General features: G+C 40.9%; 1 protein-coding gene across 2 annotated transcripts in view; it reads left to right on the forward strand.

Moving 5' to 3' along the window:
* Positions 1-20239, forward strand: part of PRKAR1B (protein kinase cAMP-dependent type I regulatory subunit beta) — a 93395-nt gene that overhangs the window by 971 nt on the left and 72185 nt on the right. The window contains exons 2-4 of one of the 2 annotated variants that reach the window (XM_017813607.1): positions 30-233; positions 9570-9740; positions 12864-12955. In XM_017813607.1, coding sequence (XP_017669096.1) covers positions 57-233; positions 9570-9740; positions 12864-12955 — 440 coding nt within the window. In that variant the 5' untranslated portion in view covers positions 30-56. The remainder of the gene's footprint in view (positions 1-29; positions 234-9569; positions 9741-12863; positions 12956-20239) is intronic. The other variant, XM_017813606.1, reaches the window with a different exon arrangement.

Genomic DNA, 20239 nt, shown 5'->3' on the forward strand with positions numbered 1-20239 from the left:
TCTCTTTCTTGCACCATTTTCTTACCTAGGTCTGTTTTCTGTTTACAAGCCTGAAGATGGCTGCTGCTGCTTCCTGCAATGTGGAAGAAGATGAGAGCCTGAAGGGATGTGAACTCTATGTTCAGAAACACAACATCCAACAGATTTTAAAAGAGTGCATTGTAAACCTTTGCATAGCAAAGCCAGACCGACCCATGAAGTTCCTCAGAGAACACTTTGAAAAATTAGAAAAGGTCAGTGATTTTCAGGTGGCTTTCCATTTTCCATTTTTAAACTGGAAAAGATTGTTTAAAGAGTTTCCAATATTTTGGTACACTTTTTCTTTCAAATTTTCAATTGTCATGAAACTGTGAAAAAGTAGACTGTTAGAAGAAAAGAAACCCTTCATTTGCTGATGTCTAATGTAATATTGGCTATTGTTTAGAATTTTCTGTGCAATATTGTAATTCCTCATCAAACTGCACTTGTTAAAAATGACCCAGATTGTTATGATCATGCTTTGTGTTGTGATATGTGGTATCCTGAACTTTCATCTGTGGGAAGAACCTTCCTGTGGGGCACAAAACATGTTGTGCCCTGTTTATTCCAGTATCAGGTGATGCAATTTTCCCTTCCTCTAAAACTGAACAAAATCAGGGAACCAGCCAGTTTTGAAAATCATTAAAACAGTTTGCTGTTTAATTTCACTGCTCTCTCCCACCTGCAGTACTTATCCCAGGATTCTCTGACAAGGGATGCATTCAGAGAGACCTCACTTACTGTGACTGTCTTCTTAAGCACCGTAGAGGGGGAAACATTTTAGAACATTCCCAGACAAATTCTTACTAAAGCCTATGGGAGTCTTTGCAGGAAGAGCATGTTCTGTGAGCACAGCTTTTCCCTGGGGATGAGATTCATCCAGAAATAAATGGGAGCACAGGGCAAGTTGTTGGCTCTACAAGTCCTCAGCCTGCCAGAGAATTTATTCATATACTTAGTTTAAAAGGAGGATTATTTGCTTTTTTTTGAAGGAAACATCTAAAGTTTGTAGGCTTAAGAGATAAGTTTTATGTAGTTTCTTCCTTCAAGAGGCAGAATTTTATAAGGATAGAGTAAGAACAATAATAAACAGTGACTAATACATAAAGCTGGTATATTACCAGTGATGTAAAGCATTTTAAACATCTCACTGTCTGCTTTTCAGACACATTTCTGTATAGGTGAGTATATGCCAAATTCATGCAGTTTTAAAAGAACTCATTGTGGTGGCAGCCCAGTAAGAATGCCTGTGACATCAGAGAGGGGTAGGAAGTACAAGATGGTTTTTAATTCTAATGCTTATTATTAAAAAGAAGCAATCTCTTAATTCTGCATATTCTAAAATTCTGACAGCCAAGACCCATTTCGAGAGAGTCAAAACTGTTGAATTTACTTTATTGTGTTATGAGTTCTCATCCATCATAATGAGTGCAGTTTTGGACTTCCCGAAAAGAAGGATAAGCACCATCTTTGAAAAAAAAAGGAGTTAAAATATGCTGTAGTATTTTGGAATATGCTCCATAGCTAGAGGAATTGTACTAGGGGAGTTTGGCTTCACTGATCTAGACACAGTACATAGAATTGAAGCAGGAAGGCAGTTCCTACCATTGAGAAATTCTATATTTTTTCATTTAATCTCCTATTATTTCCCAAAGAACAGCGGATACCAGAACGCTGTAGGACATCAATCGGGATGCAAACACAGAAGCTGATGGATATCACTTGTCTCAAAATGGAAGGAGATGATTTAGAAACAACCAGTCTCAAGGCATCAAATGCAGAGAATATCATAGTTACTGTGGGAGGAAACAATCCTGGCACTACCTCTCTAGAGCAGCCTGGGGGGCTAAGCCTGCTGAGCCTGAAGGCTTTAGGCTGCTCCTGGAGGTTTTCTGAACTGTAATTCTTGTTCCTGCAACAGTTTGACTTCCTTGTCCAACCATCTCTGAGGGCTTTCTTGGGATGAATTGCACTGTGGAGCATTTTCTGCTGCAGAATAATATTTTGACTTGGTTGGTTGCGTAATACCGGTTGAAGGAAGGCTTGTAAAGATAGAGAAATTCTTTCAGTGAGTTTTATCCTGTTTTTATACACTTGTCATATGCAGCTAGTTTGAAGAATCATAATGGAATTGTTAATTTAGCAATTGTTAATTAGATTTTTGTATGTAAGTGAGCAATACCAATATGGCAAATTTGCTATTAGCTCCTTTAGTTTTGATCCTATGCAGGGAAAGGAATGAAAATCTTTGGGTTTAAGCATGATTTTCTAAACAAAGTCATGCATTTTTCCACCCAAGTGTGGTATTTTGGGCTTTTTTTCCAAACTCATTAAAACAGACAACACGTTCCACTGAAGAGAGCAGTAGAATAACAGTTTATCTGTCAAAAAATCATGTGGGCACTTTGGAGATGAAGTGTAGGATATTTTTCGAGTGGTTAAAAAAGGAACTCGTGGAAAATATGAAGAGCTTGATCCACAGCAATATACTGGAGCTACCTCAGAGGTGAATTTTAAAAAAAAAGTGTACTTCATTTTACTAATTCTTAGCTCCATCTCACAAAATCAACTCATAAAAGCAAGATTTATTACGATATGCAAGATCAGACCGGATTATAAATGCTTTTCACCTCACTTCTGATGACATCAGAGTTGGGTCCATTGCCTTCAGCCCACATCTGTGCTGCTAAATTAGAGTGGGTCAGGGACTAACCCCTGACCCCACGACACTGACTGGCCCCAAACATAATTCTTAGGTCTAACAGGTCTAGGAGCAGGTTTGTTTTGGCAGGAGTCGGTAGGAGCAGCTGAGAACAGAGCCAGGGAATGAGCTGATGGTTGGGGGATGTGGACTGTCTTGGGCTGGTGCTCAGGCCCATGGCTGGGCCCCTTTTATTTCACAGTATGGACGTGGCCTGAGAGGGCTGTAGAGTGAGAATGTGAACAAATACTTAGGAATAAAGTGCTGGAGATTGAGGTTTGATGTTTGATTTCATGGTCATCGCTTTCAGCTGGAAGAGTGCCCAGGTTAGAAAGAAATGCCCGATGCCTTTCTAAATTTGCAGCTTATTTGTATCAAGTACAATATTAAAAAAAACATGAAAACTCTGAAAATAGTTGTAGGAGAACTTTAATAGATATTTTTCAGTTCACTTAATACTGTCGGGACCTGCTTGTCTTAAGATGCCAGTAATTGCTTGGAATCAGCCTATATTTCTATATACTGAATTTTGCAAGTCGGTTTTCATATGTTGTGACCTACAGACTTCAAGATGACATCTACTCTGATCACATTAACAGCTACTTTGTAAAAATCTGTAACATGCCCTTGAGCACAGAAAAAAATTGAAAACAGTTTAGATACTTGAGATTTTGTAAACTGTCATGTTTCCTTTAAATTATTTGTTTTATGTTTCCCTGTGACTGTATAGAATTTCATGTTGGTGGATGGGGTGAGGAAAGCCCTTCCCTTTGGGGCATTAGTTGGCTCTTTTAGAGTGTGGGAATAGATGTTAGCTAAGAAATTGTGGCATTATTTAAATAGCTGTTATTAGGTCCTGTTTACTTGAGGGCTAAAGAAGGAATAGCAGAAAAAACAAGGAAGCCATATTTTGTCTCTGGTTCTTACTTTATGTAGAAAAAGTTAATTACTAAGAAGTTACAGGCAAAGCTTTATATTTTTAGCCATATTGAGACTGCAAAACTTTAATTGGTGTCAGGCTGTTTAGTGCCATGATTATGTGATCAAAGGTGGAGTTGTCTTGCCAGGCTAAGCTCGACTGTTCAGAAGAAAAAAAAAAATTTAGAATAAAGAGTAGAACTAATGAAGAAAATGGCACAAAGCAAGGGGAGGCAGCAGGAACCTGCAGAGTATGTTTAGGCATTGCTGAGTGCTTTGCTGAAGCCATTTTGCACGCAGTGTGTTTCAGAGCAGTGGCTGTGCTGGCTGAGCCAGGCTTTGCTGGTACCTTCTGGACCTGAGCTCTATCCAAATCCCCTCTGTTGCCCTCAGTACATACAGGAAATACTGTCGTGCTCTAATAAAATTATTGTCTTGGATTGCGGTGGATTGGCAGTTTTTATGGATGCAGGCTGATGCTGCGTGTCTTAAGGTACCACTGGAGAGAGAATTTTGGGAAAACCTGGACCGAACCATCTGTCAGTAAATAAATTGCGCTGCCCCACGTAGCTCCTCCTGGCGGCGTCAGCCAGTACTGCAGCCCGGCGCTTGAGTGACAGGTTTGCTGTGAACTGGCATCGAAAAGAAACCACAAAGTCACTCACTGTTAGTAAAATACGCGGTATTTATTTATCATAAAGAGTTTCAGAACCAAAGGCATTCGAGCGCCAAAACTTGAGCATTAGGCTTTTCTTCTGCGACAGTGTTCTCTCTCAGCGTTTACATTTTGTCCCAAAAGGAAATTTTTCAGTCAGTAATTTCCACCAGAACCTGTCCAAGCCAGTAAAATTCGCTCTTATAAGTACAGGTGATCATGCTAAGTATAACTCATTCCTTTCAGGTAGGCTGGGGAGAGGTTATGGATTGGAAGGAAAATCCTGTGGAGGAAAAACTATATAAAAAAATGCATTAACTAAGCAGTTTCATGAAGACTAATAACACAAATACTTCAGTGTCTTTCAAAGCTTGCAAAGCAGTTGGGTGGTATCTGCTCGGTGGTCAGAAATGAGGGTAAAGCGTGAGGGAACGTGCCTGAGCTACCTGAGACACTGAGGAAGCACAGTGATGGGAGCACCAGCTGCCCTTGCTGTGTGACTGTTTCTGAGCAGGCTTGGGCAGCCTCTGCTCCTGCCTCTCCTCTGATATCAGTACTGGGAAGAGCTGGATGGAAATCAGCTCAGGTGGGACCTCTGTGATTGCTGCAGTCAGCCCCAGGCAGGGCGTGAGAAGTACCAAAACCAGGGTCTGTGTTTTGGAACGTGACCTCTCTTACTTTACTGTGAGATGAGGGTAAGAAAGTAGGGAAGAGGTGGTGGTGGGTTGAGATATTGGAGACACTGGGGAGGGGGAAAGACAAGAAGTGTTAACAAATTGCAGGAGGTAAAAGGATACCAGTAAAGGGTCTGCGGAAGGTCAGCGACGCAGTGTGTGTGTCATAGAGTAGGTGGATTTTTGGCAGGAGAATTTTGTCTAGATTTGAAATTATGAATGAGCTGAGATGAAGAAAGGCCACAGAGGATATAGTAATAGTAATCAAAGTGGTGGATAACTGTGGAGTGGGTAAAAACATGAGTGGGAGGGGTGGATGTTAAAGATGTTTCTTAGAGATGCTGTAGAGGAAAAGGCAGCACATCCTGTGGGGAAGACAGTGGAAAAATAGTTGGGATTGTGTGAATAATCTCTGATGACAAGGCTGAATGATCATACAGATTGTCCGTTGTGGCAAAGATAAGACTGGAAAGGACATTAAGACCTCCCAGATTTCTCCTGCTTTCAGTGATGGCATCAGTCAGTCCTGTGCTTCCAGCAAAGCGAAATGCTTTGCCTTTGGCCTTTATTGGTTGCTATAAATCATCATGTCAGTCTCCAGGAGTGGTGGGTGGGTGTTAGAAACCTTCCTGGATTGAGACCATTTCCTCTGGGTCAATTCCAGTGCAAAGAGAGATTAGTTACCTGTGCATGAACTGCACATCCTGCACATCTTCTGTGGATAATCCATGTCTGTCAGTCAGAAAACTTTATGAGTGCGCTTGAGGGGGAAAAAAAAAGTCATTTAGGAAAGACTTTTCACAGCTGTAGCTAGGTTTTTGGTCACTGGTGACATGGTTTGAACAGAAGTGGGATTAGATTACAGATATAGGAAATACAGTTATTGCCACACAGCAGCATTGGTTTATAGGTTTGGGGTGTGTTGGACTGTGGCAGTGACACTGGGGGCTTCAGTCAGTGGTGCACACCTGGTCCCCTGCTGCCACTTAAGGCTCCCTAAAATATATGACATGTCCACTGGGGCTGACAGATGTGACACAGGACAGGGTGAGACTTGTGTCCTCAGCTGCAGCCGAAATCTGAGCAAGGTCACCCAGAATGGCACTGGACCACCGTCTGGATCAGACCCTACAAGTCAGGAGCTTCTCCACTGAGGCCAGGGAAGGCACTGCTGTGAAGGGAACAAGATGCTCAGACGGACTTGGTCAAAGGCAATTACTCTGTCTTGCAGCTGTGCTTTCTCATTTTAAGGTGGACATAATTGGGCAATATGGTGGTGAGTTATCAGTGCCATCACAAGAGAGAGAGAGGGAGCTATCACTTGTTGTCATGACAACAAAAGATGATGAGGTGTTTACTTGAAATTGAGTTCCACACAAGGATTCACATCGAGCTGCGTCTGAAGATCCGTGTTCGAAGAACTGTTCTTCACACAGTTGATTCCTCCTTTAAAATATTGGCTGCATCTGTGCAGTTTTTCCCCAGGATATATGGAAGATGGCTCTCTGAAAGCTTAACCCAGGACAGAGCACATACTTTTATTTCCAAAAGGCACGCTTTAGTTCAGGAGTGGGGATCCCACCTAGACTCCAAATAGCGACGTATGGAAAAGCCAGCCAGTCAACTGTCTGCTGCTTATGTAAAAGGAGTTTGTAGTGAAGAGACTTCCTTTTGAAATGAATCACACAGTAACTCACTTTTATAATCCTTTAATATCTTTTTGGGCTTCTAAAAGTATTTAAGTTTAAAAGCATGCTTTGTAGTATTAATTTTATCTCACTGAGCTTTCTTTTGTGTATAAATCTGTGCTGGGGCAGAGGAGGTATTATTTATTAATTCCTTGGAAGTGCCTTTTATGCAATGTGTACTGAAAAGGAAGTGTGTATTTGATATTCAAATGGGGCAAACTACTACCCTTCTCTCTGAGTAAATATACTGTGTATAAAAAGAGCTATGTGAGTGCTGCATACCATTAGTTAACTGGCTGCCCTCTTGTTGTACTTAACCTTTTAGTGTACTTTCAGCTGCTACTGTTCAGAAAGGTCTTCATTACCTTTCAGTTAAGCCTATGACTAAGGTGCATTTGATTTTGTTCAATTAACATAAAGAAAACGTTAACAGTGCCAGAGATACCTAAGCTACAATAGTCAGCAATGTTATTTGAAATTCTTCAGTCGTAACTTTCATTTTGAGTCATGAGATAAATGAAATACAATGATAATATATAGCACACGTTTGTTTTTGAAATATTTGTGTTTCTACAAGTGCCTGATTGTAGTTAAGGAGAGACAGTCAGACAGGTGTAGGGAAGAAGTTAATAGAATGCTTAAGTAGGACCTGCAGTTCTTACGTGATAGGAAAAATCTAGATGAGTCATTTTTTACATATCTAGTGCTGCTATTTGAAATTTGAATGTAAAATGAAAAAGTTTCAGTAAGGATTTAATACATAAGAAGGCAAGGTTTTTTCCTGGGTTTTTTTTGTTTTGTTTTTTTTTTTCTGGTTACAGCACTTAGCTCAACTGTGTTATGGTCTGGGAGTTATGTTATAATCCCAATTTAAAAAACCTCAACTGATCTCAGAGAGAACTTGGTACTTTTTGTGGCAGGTCAGGATCTTGAAAAGTCAGAGCTTTAGCCAGCCCTTTACCTTTTATCTGTGAGCTTGTCTCCTAAATATTTCAGTAGTCTCTTATTCAAAACAAGAATGTGTGACTTGTTACTTTGAGTCATGCAGCATGGGAAATACTGTTCAGTTATTTAATTCAAGTAGAAATAGTGCATCAAAGGCTGGTGTCAAAGGCTCCTTAGGTTAAGGAGAGGGACAATGTAGGTGATGGTCAGGAAAGAAAGTGGAATAAGACCAGAAAAGACAAGTGGCATGTCTGGATTTGTCAGACATTTGTAAACATCAATGGCAAAACATATATTAATCATCTGTTTTTCTTGCAAGCTTAAAAATTGTGAGCTTGTGCCAGTTTTCTGGTGTCATACCTGATGAGTTACTGATAACTCATTTCCTCTGTCAGTGAGACCAACTGGCTGTGTTGATAATCTGCCTCTTGTCTAGTGCTGGTGCTCCCAGATGCTCCCTCCTCCCTCGACTCCATATCTTAGCTCTGATTGGAAAGTCTCACTGGAAATTAGCTGTGTGAGATGGGGGCCAGGTTCTGGCACCCCTGTCGAAGGAATGTTGGTTTGTGGGGTGTACAGGGAGCTCAGCATTGCTGTGTTTTCTTTTGGGTAGCCTGCAATGCTGCTGATCTGAATTGTCTGAGCAGTGTTGGAGTTGCTCAGGGAGCCATTGGATGATAAGTGGATACTTGTACATCAATCAACATAACACTGAGGCTATCAGGGTGTGGGTTTTGCCCACAGCTATGTAGGAGATTACAGCAAATAAAATACTGGGCTGCTGCTGCACCAGAGAGCCTTCTTACAGTGCTTGTGTGTCTCCTTCATGTGCCCTTTACTTTCCTGTATCAGACAAGCTGAGAACAGAACATATGGTCCATCCCATCTCCAGTTCTCCTCTGACTTTAGGGAGGATCAGCCAAGACTTGAATGAACCAGCCAAAAAGGCACTGATGAAGCAGTGAAGGCAGTTTGTTGTGGTGTGTTGTGGGCAGGATGTCAGGCTGAGGGGGCACCAGGGGGTGAGAAGGTGGGCTGGGTCTGAGCACACAGGCCCCTGTTCCTTTTGGCTGACAGATGCAAAGGGAATTTTACTCCTTTCCCTCGAATCCCAGGAAGCTGAGGGGTAGAACATGGGGCTCTGGGAAAATACTATAATTATGGGTAATCTTGTTTGTCTCACTTCTTTAGAAGTCAAATGCAGCATATGAATTGACAAAGTCTTGCAACTCTGATGTCCTTTATTGGAGGTTTTCTATACTGTTTCCTGCTCTTGTTACTTTCTCTACAGGGATTCCCCTTCCTATTTTATTGCCCATTCCATGAGCATGAAATTTGGAGAATAACCTCCCTATTGGCCAGCTGGTGCTAGGCCAGCCATAATTTTTCATAGCCCTCTGGAGCCTACCTTGGATCTTATTTGCTTGGAAGTAACCCCATTAATTGTAAATCTGTTATATGGCAGAAATTCTGGAGTAGGGAGCATCTTTGTTGTTTCTGGTGATAGTAAGCTTGCAAAGCAGAGCAAGATGAAGAAACCTATCTAATATATTGGTGTGTGACTTCTGATACGTTATCTGTACAAGAGACAAAGATATGTACAAGCCAACTGAGAAAATAACAGCTGTGCTGTTGGAGAGTAAGCAAAAGAGGCTTGTTGGTTTGCTTTCTCAGCCAGGAGTAGCTGCAAAAATGTGCTTGCAGTTTATATACATTGGTTTCCATTATGTGTAAGAAAGAGTTGAACAGGTCAAGTACTGGAGTGATGATGCCTGTACACACACTGTAGTTAATGCTGCTCACGTGGAATTTTTCATTTTCCTCCAGCAGTACACGTGTGTAAATTGACAGTCATCCAAACCTAGAAGTGAAGGGCTTGCTGATAGTCATAAAAGAAGAGTGAACTGAATATATCCAACAAGGGAGCTACATGGGTAAGAGATGTTTTATTGTCTCTTTTTGCCTTGCAGGAGGAATGCAAACAAATACTGGCTCGGCAGAAATCCAGTTCCCAGTCTGATTCTCATGACGATGAGATTTCCCCTCCTCCTCCCAACCCAGTGGTCAAGGCCCGGCGCAGGAGAGGGGGGGTCAGTGCAGAAGTGTACACTGAGGAAGATGCTGTTTCTTACGTCAGAAAGGTAATGTGTCACCATCTCTCTGATTCTGAGAGGTACAGCACAGTTCAGTGGCTCAGATTTTGCTCATAATTTGGACTCACGGGTCAGCCTGTAGGGTGTGTTCTCATGGGCATGGCTTGACCATCTTCACACTCAAGTTCTTTTGCTGCATCCTTGACTAAGTGCTTTCACCATCAATGGGGCTTCAGCATTCTCTGTTCCTTCCTTTTTGAGATGTGCTGCTCACCTGTTTCCCCATCTAAAGGATCAGTATTTCTCAGCTGTTTCCTTGATAATCTCTGACCTCAGCATCTTCTGAGTTTGGTCAGAACCTCACACTTTTGGAGAGCAGCTTTTTTATTGCTGCATTTCTGCTTTTCTTTTTTTTCTTTTTTCCCCCAAAAAGGCAATTCTACCTCAAGTTTTCTTCTAACCTAAGTCATTTAGGTTTCCTCAGTGTGGCTCTCCCTGTTGATTGGCTACCACCTAACCAGATTTTGGAAATCTGTTGACCATACTTGGGCAATTTTATGTGACCGTTGTCTTTGAAGGAATGCCAATCCCAAATGAGGTAATTTCTTCACTAGAAGCTCTAATTTGGTCTTCTATTTTTTTTAACTGCCTTTTTCACAAAATATCTAGCTATGTTCTAGCTTTGAGATCTCTTAATAACTCTGCAAAATAGTTTGAAGCTGTCTAAAGCTTTCAAAGGTTATTAAAAGAGGGATGTTACAATAGCATATGTCATGTTTGTTTAGGGAACCAGGCTCAAAATATATTTCATAAGGTTGACAGATGCTACTAATGTGCTTTTGTGCACGCCTGGAGTAGCTTTAACTCAAAGAGCTTTTTCTTTATGGGAATACATTTTGTCAGTCACTGTTTCTTGGCAGAATACTTTTTGCCTTTGCAGTCAGATGTGCTTTTGTCATCCACTTATGATACAAGTTCACTGGCTGCTCTGGGCACTTCTGTCCCAAGAAACAAAGAATTAGGAGAGCCAGTCATCCTTAAAACAAGTATGGAGGAGTATTCCTGTGGCAGTTAAATAATTCTTGCATGTATACAGTAAATTTTAACTGCACTGTGGTCAGGCTATTAATGCCCTGCACTGTTAAAAAACTTCCATGATACTTCAAAAGCCACTTCCAAACACTTCTTTCTGTGCAGTTTGCAATACCCCCCCTAAAAAACCTCCATGAAGAGATCACGTTTGTTTGAGCTTATTATGGGTTCCATCTGACTCTTCTGAAAATCAAAGGAAATATTCCTCCCTACCCTCTGAGTAATTCTGTTATGTTTCTAATGGAACCTGAAGTTAACTTTGTTTTCTTCATTTTTGACTGTGATGCCATTAAGTCCAGACAGTAGCAAGGATAGGCAAGAACCAGAAGCAGCAATACAAATCATGTTCTGTGTGTTCTGTGATTAAGGTTATTATGATTTTAATGTCCTAGGAACTGACTGAGCTTAAATAATAATAATTTAGGGGATGATTTCTTGTAAAGCCACAGATGCTGCAAGGAATATAGAACTAGCATTGGAAGAGTTTGTGTCAGTGCTTTGTCTTCTGCTATAAGCAAATGAATCCCATGGTGAATCCCATGGATGTGTGTTTTTAACAGAGGTTTCCAGAATACAGAAATAAAGGTAGACACTGAAAGGACAAATTATGAAATCTTAAAGGCTAAAAAGCAAGGCAAATGTTGTGTTAGACAATTGGAAACAGATGGAATTTTAGATAGTAGTCAGGAAGAACCTCTGACTTGAATTCAGGTGTTGGAAAGAAACACATCTGGGTCATAAGCCAATCTGAAGGTTCCCCTGAAGGGGTGAGCTATGGAATGAGTAGTGCTAAAGGCAAGGCAGTGAGTTAAGTTGCTGGAGAGCAAATCAAAAGAGATTTAACTTTGTGGTTTGAGCAAGCACATGGCATGGCTCCATTCTGGGGAGCACTGAGGAAGATCCCTGTGGAGGGTTATTTCGTTGCTTCATTCCTGAACTAGAGAAAGCAGTATTTGTCAACACATCTGGCATAACATAGTTAACAACTAACAGAACAGGAATCTTGCTCTAAAGAGAGTTATCAGCTTGAAGAGAAGATTCAGTATTACTTGGAAGAGTGATGTAAGAAATGGTTGAGTGATTCTTCCCAGCGTTGGATTTTGGTCAGATGCCTGGTTACATCTCAAGAATCTCTCCCCTGTTTTCTGTGTCCCTGCCCCAACAGACCCACAAAGCCTTGTGGCTTTCATTGCTGCAAATTTACACTGGGAAAGGCTAGTCTGTGGTATTTCAGAATCAGCCAGAAAGGTTGGAGTTGAATGTCTTAGTGATTTGATTATCTACCATTTTGGCTCATCAGCAGTAAGCTGAACAGCTTGGATATTCTTTCTTAATAGAGCAAGAGTTCAGGACTGCAATTCAATCCAATGTTCATTTGATAGGGGAAAAACCAAGAATAAGATACTGGTCAAATGCTTGTTTAACACTGAGGAATTTAAGCTTTTAGATAAATTATATTACATACCACTCTGATATAACCATGCAGTTTATACATATATACTCCTCTAGACTTAATTTGAGTAGTCTAATGACTACAGCAGTCAATACAAATGATGTCTGAAGCCAGAGTTTAACTTCAGATCTTCACAGTACAGTATTTGCCCATGAAATAAATATAGATAATTCTTTGTGAGAACTGATTCTACATCACTTTTACCTTCTACCTAAAGAAATGTTGCTAATTCCCTAATTTTAGAATTAGGTTGCTTCTGATATTGTAGTGGTGGTGGGGGAACCAATATGAAATATGTTTTCCTTAGTCCAAGAGATTTGAAAGGAGACTACACAGCTGCCAGTACCTGCTAATTATAGTATTTTTTAGATATCCTTCTCCCCACTCATCCCTGATCTTATATTTCTTTTCTAGGTGTCATTCTGAAAACATAAATCCTTATGCTCACATTATCAAAACTGTAATTCATTACTTTCCTAGTAGCTTTATATTATAGCCTAATCCTGTCTCAGTATTTGAAATCAAATTGCATCCATTTCCTTGAAAAATGGAATTTTCAATACATTTCACGATCTATGAAGAAATACAACCAGGCAGGTAATTACCCTTCATTCTTTCCTCCACAGGTTATTCCAAAGGACTATAAAACTATGACTGCTCTGGCAAAGGCCATCTCCAAGAATGTGCTCTTTGCTCATCTTGATGACAATGAACGAAGGTATGAGGTGCTTTATGATTTAAAGGAATATCTTGGTCTGAGGACAAGAAATTAAATTAAATTTTAACTCAGGAATTGAAACTACTCTTACTGATGCATTTGAGTCATACTAGGTGCACCCTCAAAAGCATTTATGGTATTATGAGAGAGGGTAAAATCACAAGCTAAAAAAGGACAAGAACAGGTGTTAGAATGTATTCAGACACATGTAAAATTTTCAAATCAGCTGTGCCTGATGAACTTTATTCTATATTACTTAAAGAATTGGCTAAAGCATTCTCAGAAGCATTTTTCATTACTTCTGAGAACTCGGGGAAGATAGGTCAAGTGCTGGAAGAGAGGGAAAGAAAAAGCATGATGTCTGTAAAGAGGTAAAAGAGAATTACAGGTAAATTATTTTGTTCTTTGAAAAACTGGGACAAAAAAATTATATTTAAGTACCTGAAGGAGACCAAGGAGTTCAGTTGCAGCCAATGTGACTTTTGAAAACTTGAAAATATCTTTCTAGAACTGAGTGGCAAGTTGTGTAGCTGGGGGAGATACAGTGGAGGCCAAACAGCTTGACTTCTAGTCACGTTTTTGGCATTAATGTGTATGATGGTTTCATAAAAAAACAAGGGAAGCATTTCTTCAGTGAAACCACCATGAAGTCTATGCAAAACTGATTGGCTTGCCATACCAAGTGGCAGTTATCACTAGTCCATCATTCTAATGGAAAGATATACTGAAGTGTGGGAGGGGTTGGTCTGCTTTTCATCATCATTGCCATTAGTGACCTTGGTGGAACAGACAATGAGTGTTGAGTTTTTAGATGACATAAAGATGGAAAGGGCTGCTAAAACGTTTGGAGACAAGAGTAGAATTCAGAGTCATGAATTATGCTGACAGGGTGAAGAAATGTCCTAGTAAAAGCAGGATGAATTGTCACTAAGGCAAGGGCAGAGAAGTATCCTTAGGCAGGGAGAACACCTTTATAACTATAAGACAGTTTTGCAATTTTGGTAGTTCCTCGAAAGACTACGTGGAGCTTATTGTGACTCATCCTCTGAATAATAGTCACTAATGTCAAGCTATTTTGAAAATACTAATGTTTTACTGGAGTAAATAAACAGAACATACAAGACAAGTCCTGGTGTTGGAAAGATTTTGACTGTAACACAGTGCCCAGTTTGGGCACTGAACTTCAAGAAAAAACAGTGGGAGGAAGTTCATAGAAGGGTAGTGGGAACAATCACAGACCTAGATAACATCACTTCTGAAGGAAGAATGGGATTGGCTGCCCTGCAGAATAAATGTTGGGGCAGAGAGATGCAATAATAGCTTATAATTGTGTGTGAATAATAGTTTATGAGGAATAAACTGCTGTGTGGGCCAGAGGGTAAAGATAACGGATTTAAAGTGCAGTAGGAGAGAGTCAAGTCAGATCCAAGAAGAGGTCTCTGAGTGCCTGGGTAGGTTGTGTAGTCTCCACCATCTGAGGCCATTAAGAACAGATTAGGCTGTGGTCTGCCAGGAATGACATAAGCAGTGTCAGTCCTGCCTTGCAGCAGACACTGATGTGGGGAGGTCCTTGCCAACCCCACTTTTCTGTTCTTCTATGGTTAGAAAGAGCAAAAACTTGGTCTGTACTGACGCTTTTAGTTCTGGCACAGAACATGAGCAGCACAATCCTTTGCTGGGGCTACTCAAATCCTTGCAGTCAAAGCACGTTCCAACTGTGTAAATTTTGCTCCTTCTTGCAGATGTTTACACAGTTTAATTACTTTGCAATCTTAATGGTACCGCGTTAACATGCAGATTTCTGGAGTAATTAGAAGAGGATTAACTTTGCACATTTCTTCTAGCTTTTTCTCCCACAGCAGAGAATTCTTGTACAGAACTGCTATAAATCCTGATTATCCTGTCAGCATGCTGACGTGACAGGCACTGAAAGGACAGGTTTTAGGGCTGGGAAAGCAACATTTCAGTAACATGTTATCAAAGCAGAGTGAGAGACTGAAGGAAAAGGTTTTTTTCTTGCACTGTCCTGATTGTACATCAGGATCATCTGGTTTCTCCTATCCGTTCCCTGTGTCCCTTTGCCTCTGTCAGGCAGACTGTCCTGTCATGGATATGTGATAGGAGTGAAGAGATGTGCACAGACTCCCATGTTGCATTGCAGACTCTTTGATTTTGCAGCCCTCCAGCTATAACTTGACCAGGTGTATTCTGCCTCTGCTGTCAAAAGATTTAGAAGCTTCTGGGTTCTGCACTGGAGCATATTCATCTCTATACCATCTCCCTGCTCGGGGATGTGTCTGTGGGCTTCATTCAAGCCTCATGACAAGCACAGCAAGGTATTGCTGACATTGGGGAAAAAAAAAAGGAAGGAACTCAGAGAAGGATGCATGCATTCTGCTCTGCAGACAAGACTGCAGTGAACAAATAGGTTGTTCTCTTTTTGCATTTAACTGAGCTCACTCTTGACATCGTGCTCTGTTGCCCTTGTCTGGTTGTGTTTGTCAAGCACAGAGAAGTCAGCAAGCTGGAGCATCCCATCGCCATCACTTCCAGTCTGCATCTTGTTGATGCAGATTTGAAGTTCAGTAAAGCAAGTGGTATATGACTTCATTTGGGCCCTGGGATTGGTGGAAAGCTAGGCAGGGTGATTTTGTTTTCTGTTCTGCAATGGTGGTGTTGGTGTTTATTTTCCTCAGCGCTTTCTACACTGAAGACAGTGTCATTGTTTCATCTAATTTCATCTCCGGCCAGAATGTGGGAGGTGTTCAGGTGTGGGAAGGATGGACTAGCAGGGCGTAATTCCTCATTTACAATGGATGACTCTTCCGTTTTTCCTTCTCTGAAAAGATATTTATGTCAGTCTGCTCTGTGGCTGTGCCACCCGTGTGACTGGTGTTGCACTTGCTGCTTGGCAGCTCTGAAGCTCCTTATGTCTGACATAAACCCTTATTCATAAAGGCAGAGTGTAGCATATTATCTCTGTGTCAGATATTCCATAGGAATGATTGATTGCATGAGAAGTCATGCTGAATTTAAGGTAAACAAGCATCTTTTTGCACTGCTGTCTGAAATATTTTTCTCCAAGTCTTATTTTATATCACATCTTTTCCTGTGCCATGCTTCAAACAGGGTTGCCATCTATGCCCTGCACACACACACAGAGTCTCTGGTGTAAAATGATACTGAAAAGTGCAATAAAAGGGAAACTGTAACTGCAACAGTACTAAAAGCAGCAGAGCTAGTTACCAACAGCTTTTGCCAAACTGTTCAAAAGTTGCTAATATTATAAAGAACAGTGCAGCTCTGCAGAGTGATGTGGCAGTCCACTGTTTTCCCATGGGACTTTTCCACTAACTTCAAGCAGATCTTGATTAAAGTCTGGAGTAAGGTCCTGGTTCTCTCAAAGCCAGTGGCAAAATGCCCATTATCTGAAGTGGGAATGGGCTTTTAACTGTAAAGGAGCTGCTGTTCTCATTTGCATAACCAGGAATGCATGGCTCTTTAATTGTGTTTCCACACATGTGCACCTGATGTATACTTTATGTGGTTCCTCCTTTTCCTAGAGCTGCCTTGTTACATGATCACTGGCAGCAAGACCTCAGATTTACGTGGATGTATCACACATTCATTATCCAAACCTGTTCTTAAATGATGAGGAGTTAGCTGTAAAAAGTTAAAGCAATATCAAGGCTTCACAAGATTAATTTGTTATTGTGTTTTAATAGGTTTAGGTATATTTAATGATTTGATTTTGATTGAGTAGTAAAATATTGTACATATAACAAAAATACTGGACTATATTAAATTTTCTGGGAAATTCTGACAGGCAGTGTAAATATTTATAAGCTGCAGGGGAAAAAGGGCTGTTAAGAAGGTGATGGGCTTGATTATGAACAAAACAGCTTAATGAGTGGCAGAGAACACATGGATGTGTATCAGTGAGCCTACCAGCCCCAACTGAGTTGCAGTCTGTCAGAGGAGCCTTATGTCATATGTGCATTGATGGAGTTTTCTTCTCTGGCTGGGATGTGTGACAAAGCCCTTTCACTTCATTCCAGGTTTGGATGTCTTTACTCTGCAGTCAGGATGTGTTCAGTGCCTGGGTAGTGAAGCTTGGATGTGATAATGCTGTTGTATCACCTTGCAGGTCCCAAGGCACGTGTGCTCTAACTTCTCTTTCCTTCTCTCCCCCACCCCATGTGATGACATAGGGTTTGTCCACATGTTCACATGGGGGTTCTGCCCTTTGTTCTCTGTTTCTTCTGTGCTCTACTTCCTTTGTGACTCCACTCAAAAACTCTTGGAAGAGATGGCTCCAAAAGGGTTTTGTTAGGTGGGGAGTGGAGCATGTTAGTTAAAGCCCAGAGGTGACTGCAGCAAGAAGTTCTGGAAAAGCATAGTTCATACTGGTGTGCAAACATCCTGCAGAAGCTGTGGAGATGGTCACCAAGAGGACAGTTTTCCCAGGCAGAGAGTGTTCTAAAGACCTGCTAGTTATAATCACTGCAGGACCAGCAAGCCTGGTCCTGGCTTGGTGCTCATCAAAGCCTTACATATGCACAGCCCTGCAAAACAGCTTGTGAAGGAGCTCCTTGCAGCACAGAACATCTTCTGATGCAGAAGACCAGGCTGTGCACCCAGAAGAATTAGCAATTGCTCTGCAGTCTGTTCAAGGATGAACCAACCTTGAGAGAAAACGTCTGTGGAGCTGGACCTACAGCCAGGTAAGAGGTGTTCACCCTCTCCTCTGTTATACTGGGGAAAACTGAAATGTCTGTTCTGCATTATAAATCCAACATTTTTATAGGTGATATTCTTTGCAAAAGTTTAATGTCAGTTGAGGGCAGAGGCCATCTTGTTTCTCTGGTCTTCATTGCCCTTGTGATCCAAGAGGAAGTCCTAGCAAAAACAAAAAAAATTGAATAAAAGCCTTGATGGTGGCATTTGTACCAAATAAAAAGACATCATAGTTGAAATTACAGTGCTTATTTCAGAAAGTGCATCTCTATCTTTGTGATGTCCCTCCAGAATGCTGGTAGGAAGTCACACATAATAACATTCCAGTGTTGTCCTCAGAGGCCTGTGCTAGAGATTCTGATGGCTGGATAAGGGGTAGAAGTTCCTCGCAGATCTTATCCCTCCTGGTTCAAATGTGATTTCACGGTTCAGGTCCATTCTGCAGACCCTTAGGAGTTTGCATAAACTTTCCCCCTTCTTTCGGGCAGTGACATCTGAGAGTTTTGCATGTGGGAGAGATCAGCCGGGGGCGGCACTGCTGCCCTCCCTGCTGCTCTGGCTCCGGCCAGGCAGGGAAGGATTTCTGTCTATGCAAAGATACAATTACACCCATAACTTGGCAGCATTTTATTTCCTCTCCCACTCTTGGATATCCAGCGGATTAACGTCCTCTAAGGCCTCCTAGTTGTGAAATGGTGTATAAAGTCAAAATTGGTGACAAGGGGCCAGTCTGACTGACCTAATCTCTTCTAACCCAGCAGTGTAGCTACCACTATGCTGGGATACAAGTACACCCACTTGGCTCTGCCGTGATGTTGAATAGTTAAGGGGAATCAAAAGGCAGAAATTGTTCGTTTTCCTTCTGTGGATAAAAATAAAAAGTATTTTTTCATCATTTCATCGACAGGATGCTCTGTCTGTACTGGACAGGGGCAGACACTGAGAGGGGGCAGTGAGGAAGTTCAAAGGTGACCTGCTGTGGGAATGGAAGTTGGAACCAAAGCTGATGATTGTCGAGGAGGAGAAGGAAATATAACTGAAGCAGAACCAGTGGGGAAGAGAGCAGGACTGAGAGCAGCAGGAGTGAGTGTCTCTCCTGCTTTCAAGATGTCACCAGTGCCTGACTGCTCTGCTGAGTCATGAGGCACATCTTTCAGGCCCTGTTCAGAAGCTCAGTGGCCTCCTGACCACACAAAGAAGTAGAAAGGTTAAACACTCTCTGTATCTGTATGTAAATGCTAAGTAAAACTTGTTCATCAAGAAGTAAAGAGGGTAGATAAATATTTAGCTAATGTCATCATTTTTAGAAGCATTTATTATTAATGTGCAGGCAGCTGTATTGCCTGCAACAGCTTTTAGAATACTTTTGTGTATTTTATTACTTGGATTAATAATAAATTTGTTTCTGTGAACAGTATACTGGTGTGAAATTGCTTTGGAAACAAGGAAATTGTATTTAATGCTTTTACTAAAATGCTGAGCTCTTATAAAGGTACAAAAAAAGTACCAACAAATGAACTTGACAGGAGATAAAACTGCTGTATTTATTCCAGCAGCACACAGTGTTGCATTTACTCTTGTGTGTTTCCTGCATGGCAAATGTAGGAGAATAAAGGGTGTTTTTTATTATCTGTGCCTGTTGGGGCCCAGATGTAAAGGTGAACATTGGCACTCATGCTTCATGTGCAGGCCAACCAAGACTTTGCTTCAAGCAAAAATTCTTATGCTTTTCCCAGCATCCTCTCAAACATTGTGGAAGGCATATGCTACTGTGATACTGTAGATAAAATTGGAGACAAGTTGCAGATCCCATCATCTTACTGCTCCTGTTTCAGAAAAAAATGTTCTGTTACCTTCTTACCAAGTGTGTTTTAAGTAACCTGTGTGCTGCAGTTCAGGCAGTTTTATAAGCCATGATCCGTGGCAAAGTGGAGTCCTGTAGGGACTTACTGGGTGTAAACATAACACTATTTGGAAGACATTCATGCCCAAATTAAGACTTCTTCAGCATCAAGATGCAATAGTGTTCTTAAATTGTATTAAGGGCTGCCACAAAGGGGAAATGAGTTATCATGTATCTCTGTCCCCTGAACACAAAACATCAGAATTAAGCTTAAATCATAAAACATGATGATTTGCCACGTGTGTGTAAACTATATACGTGGTAATAATTTCCAGGGGTAAGGATACTTGAATAGATTGCAGGATCCAGAATTGTTAAGAACAGATTAGGCAAATCTCTTTGAACATAATTTTGTTTCTCCTGTGTTTGGATGGGAGAAGACCTTTAACTCTCTCTGTTTTTGTAAATCTTGGATCTTCAATAGTGGGAAACTCTTTCACTGTGCATATTTGTTTTCTCTTTTTATTTATTTATTTGTTTGTTTATTTGAAGGGTTATTGTTATTTTCTTCATATTCTGTTTTCTCAGCTGGATGAATTCTCCCCATCTTCCTTTGCAGACCAGGTTCCTCAGACTCATGATCATTTTTATTGTCCTCAGCTCTCTCTAATTGTTCCATGTCTTTCTTGTTTCTTTAAATTTTT

This window comes from Lepidothrix coronata, unplaced genomic scaffold (genome assembly GCF_001604755.1).
Source record: "Lepidothrix coronata isolate B3197 unplaced genomic scaffold, Lepidothrix_coronata-1.0 Scaffold41, whole genome shotgun sequence".
Lineage (NCBI taxonomy): Eukaryota > Metazoa > Chordata > Aves > Passeriformes > Pipridae > Lepidothrix > Lepidothrix coronata.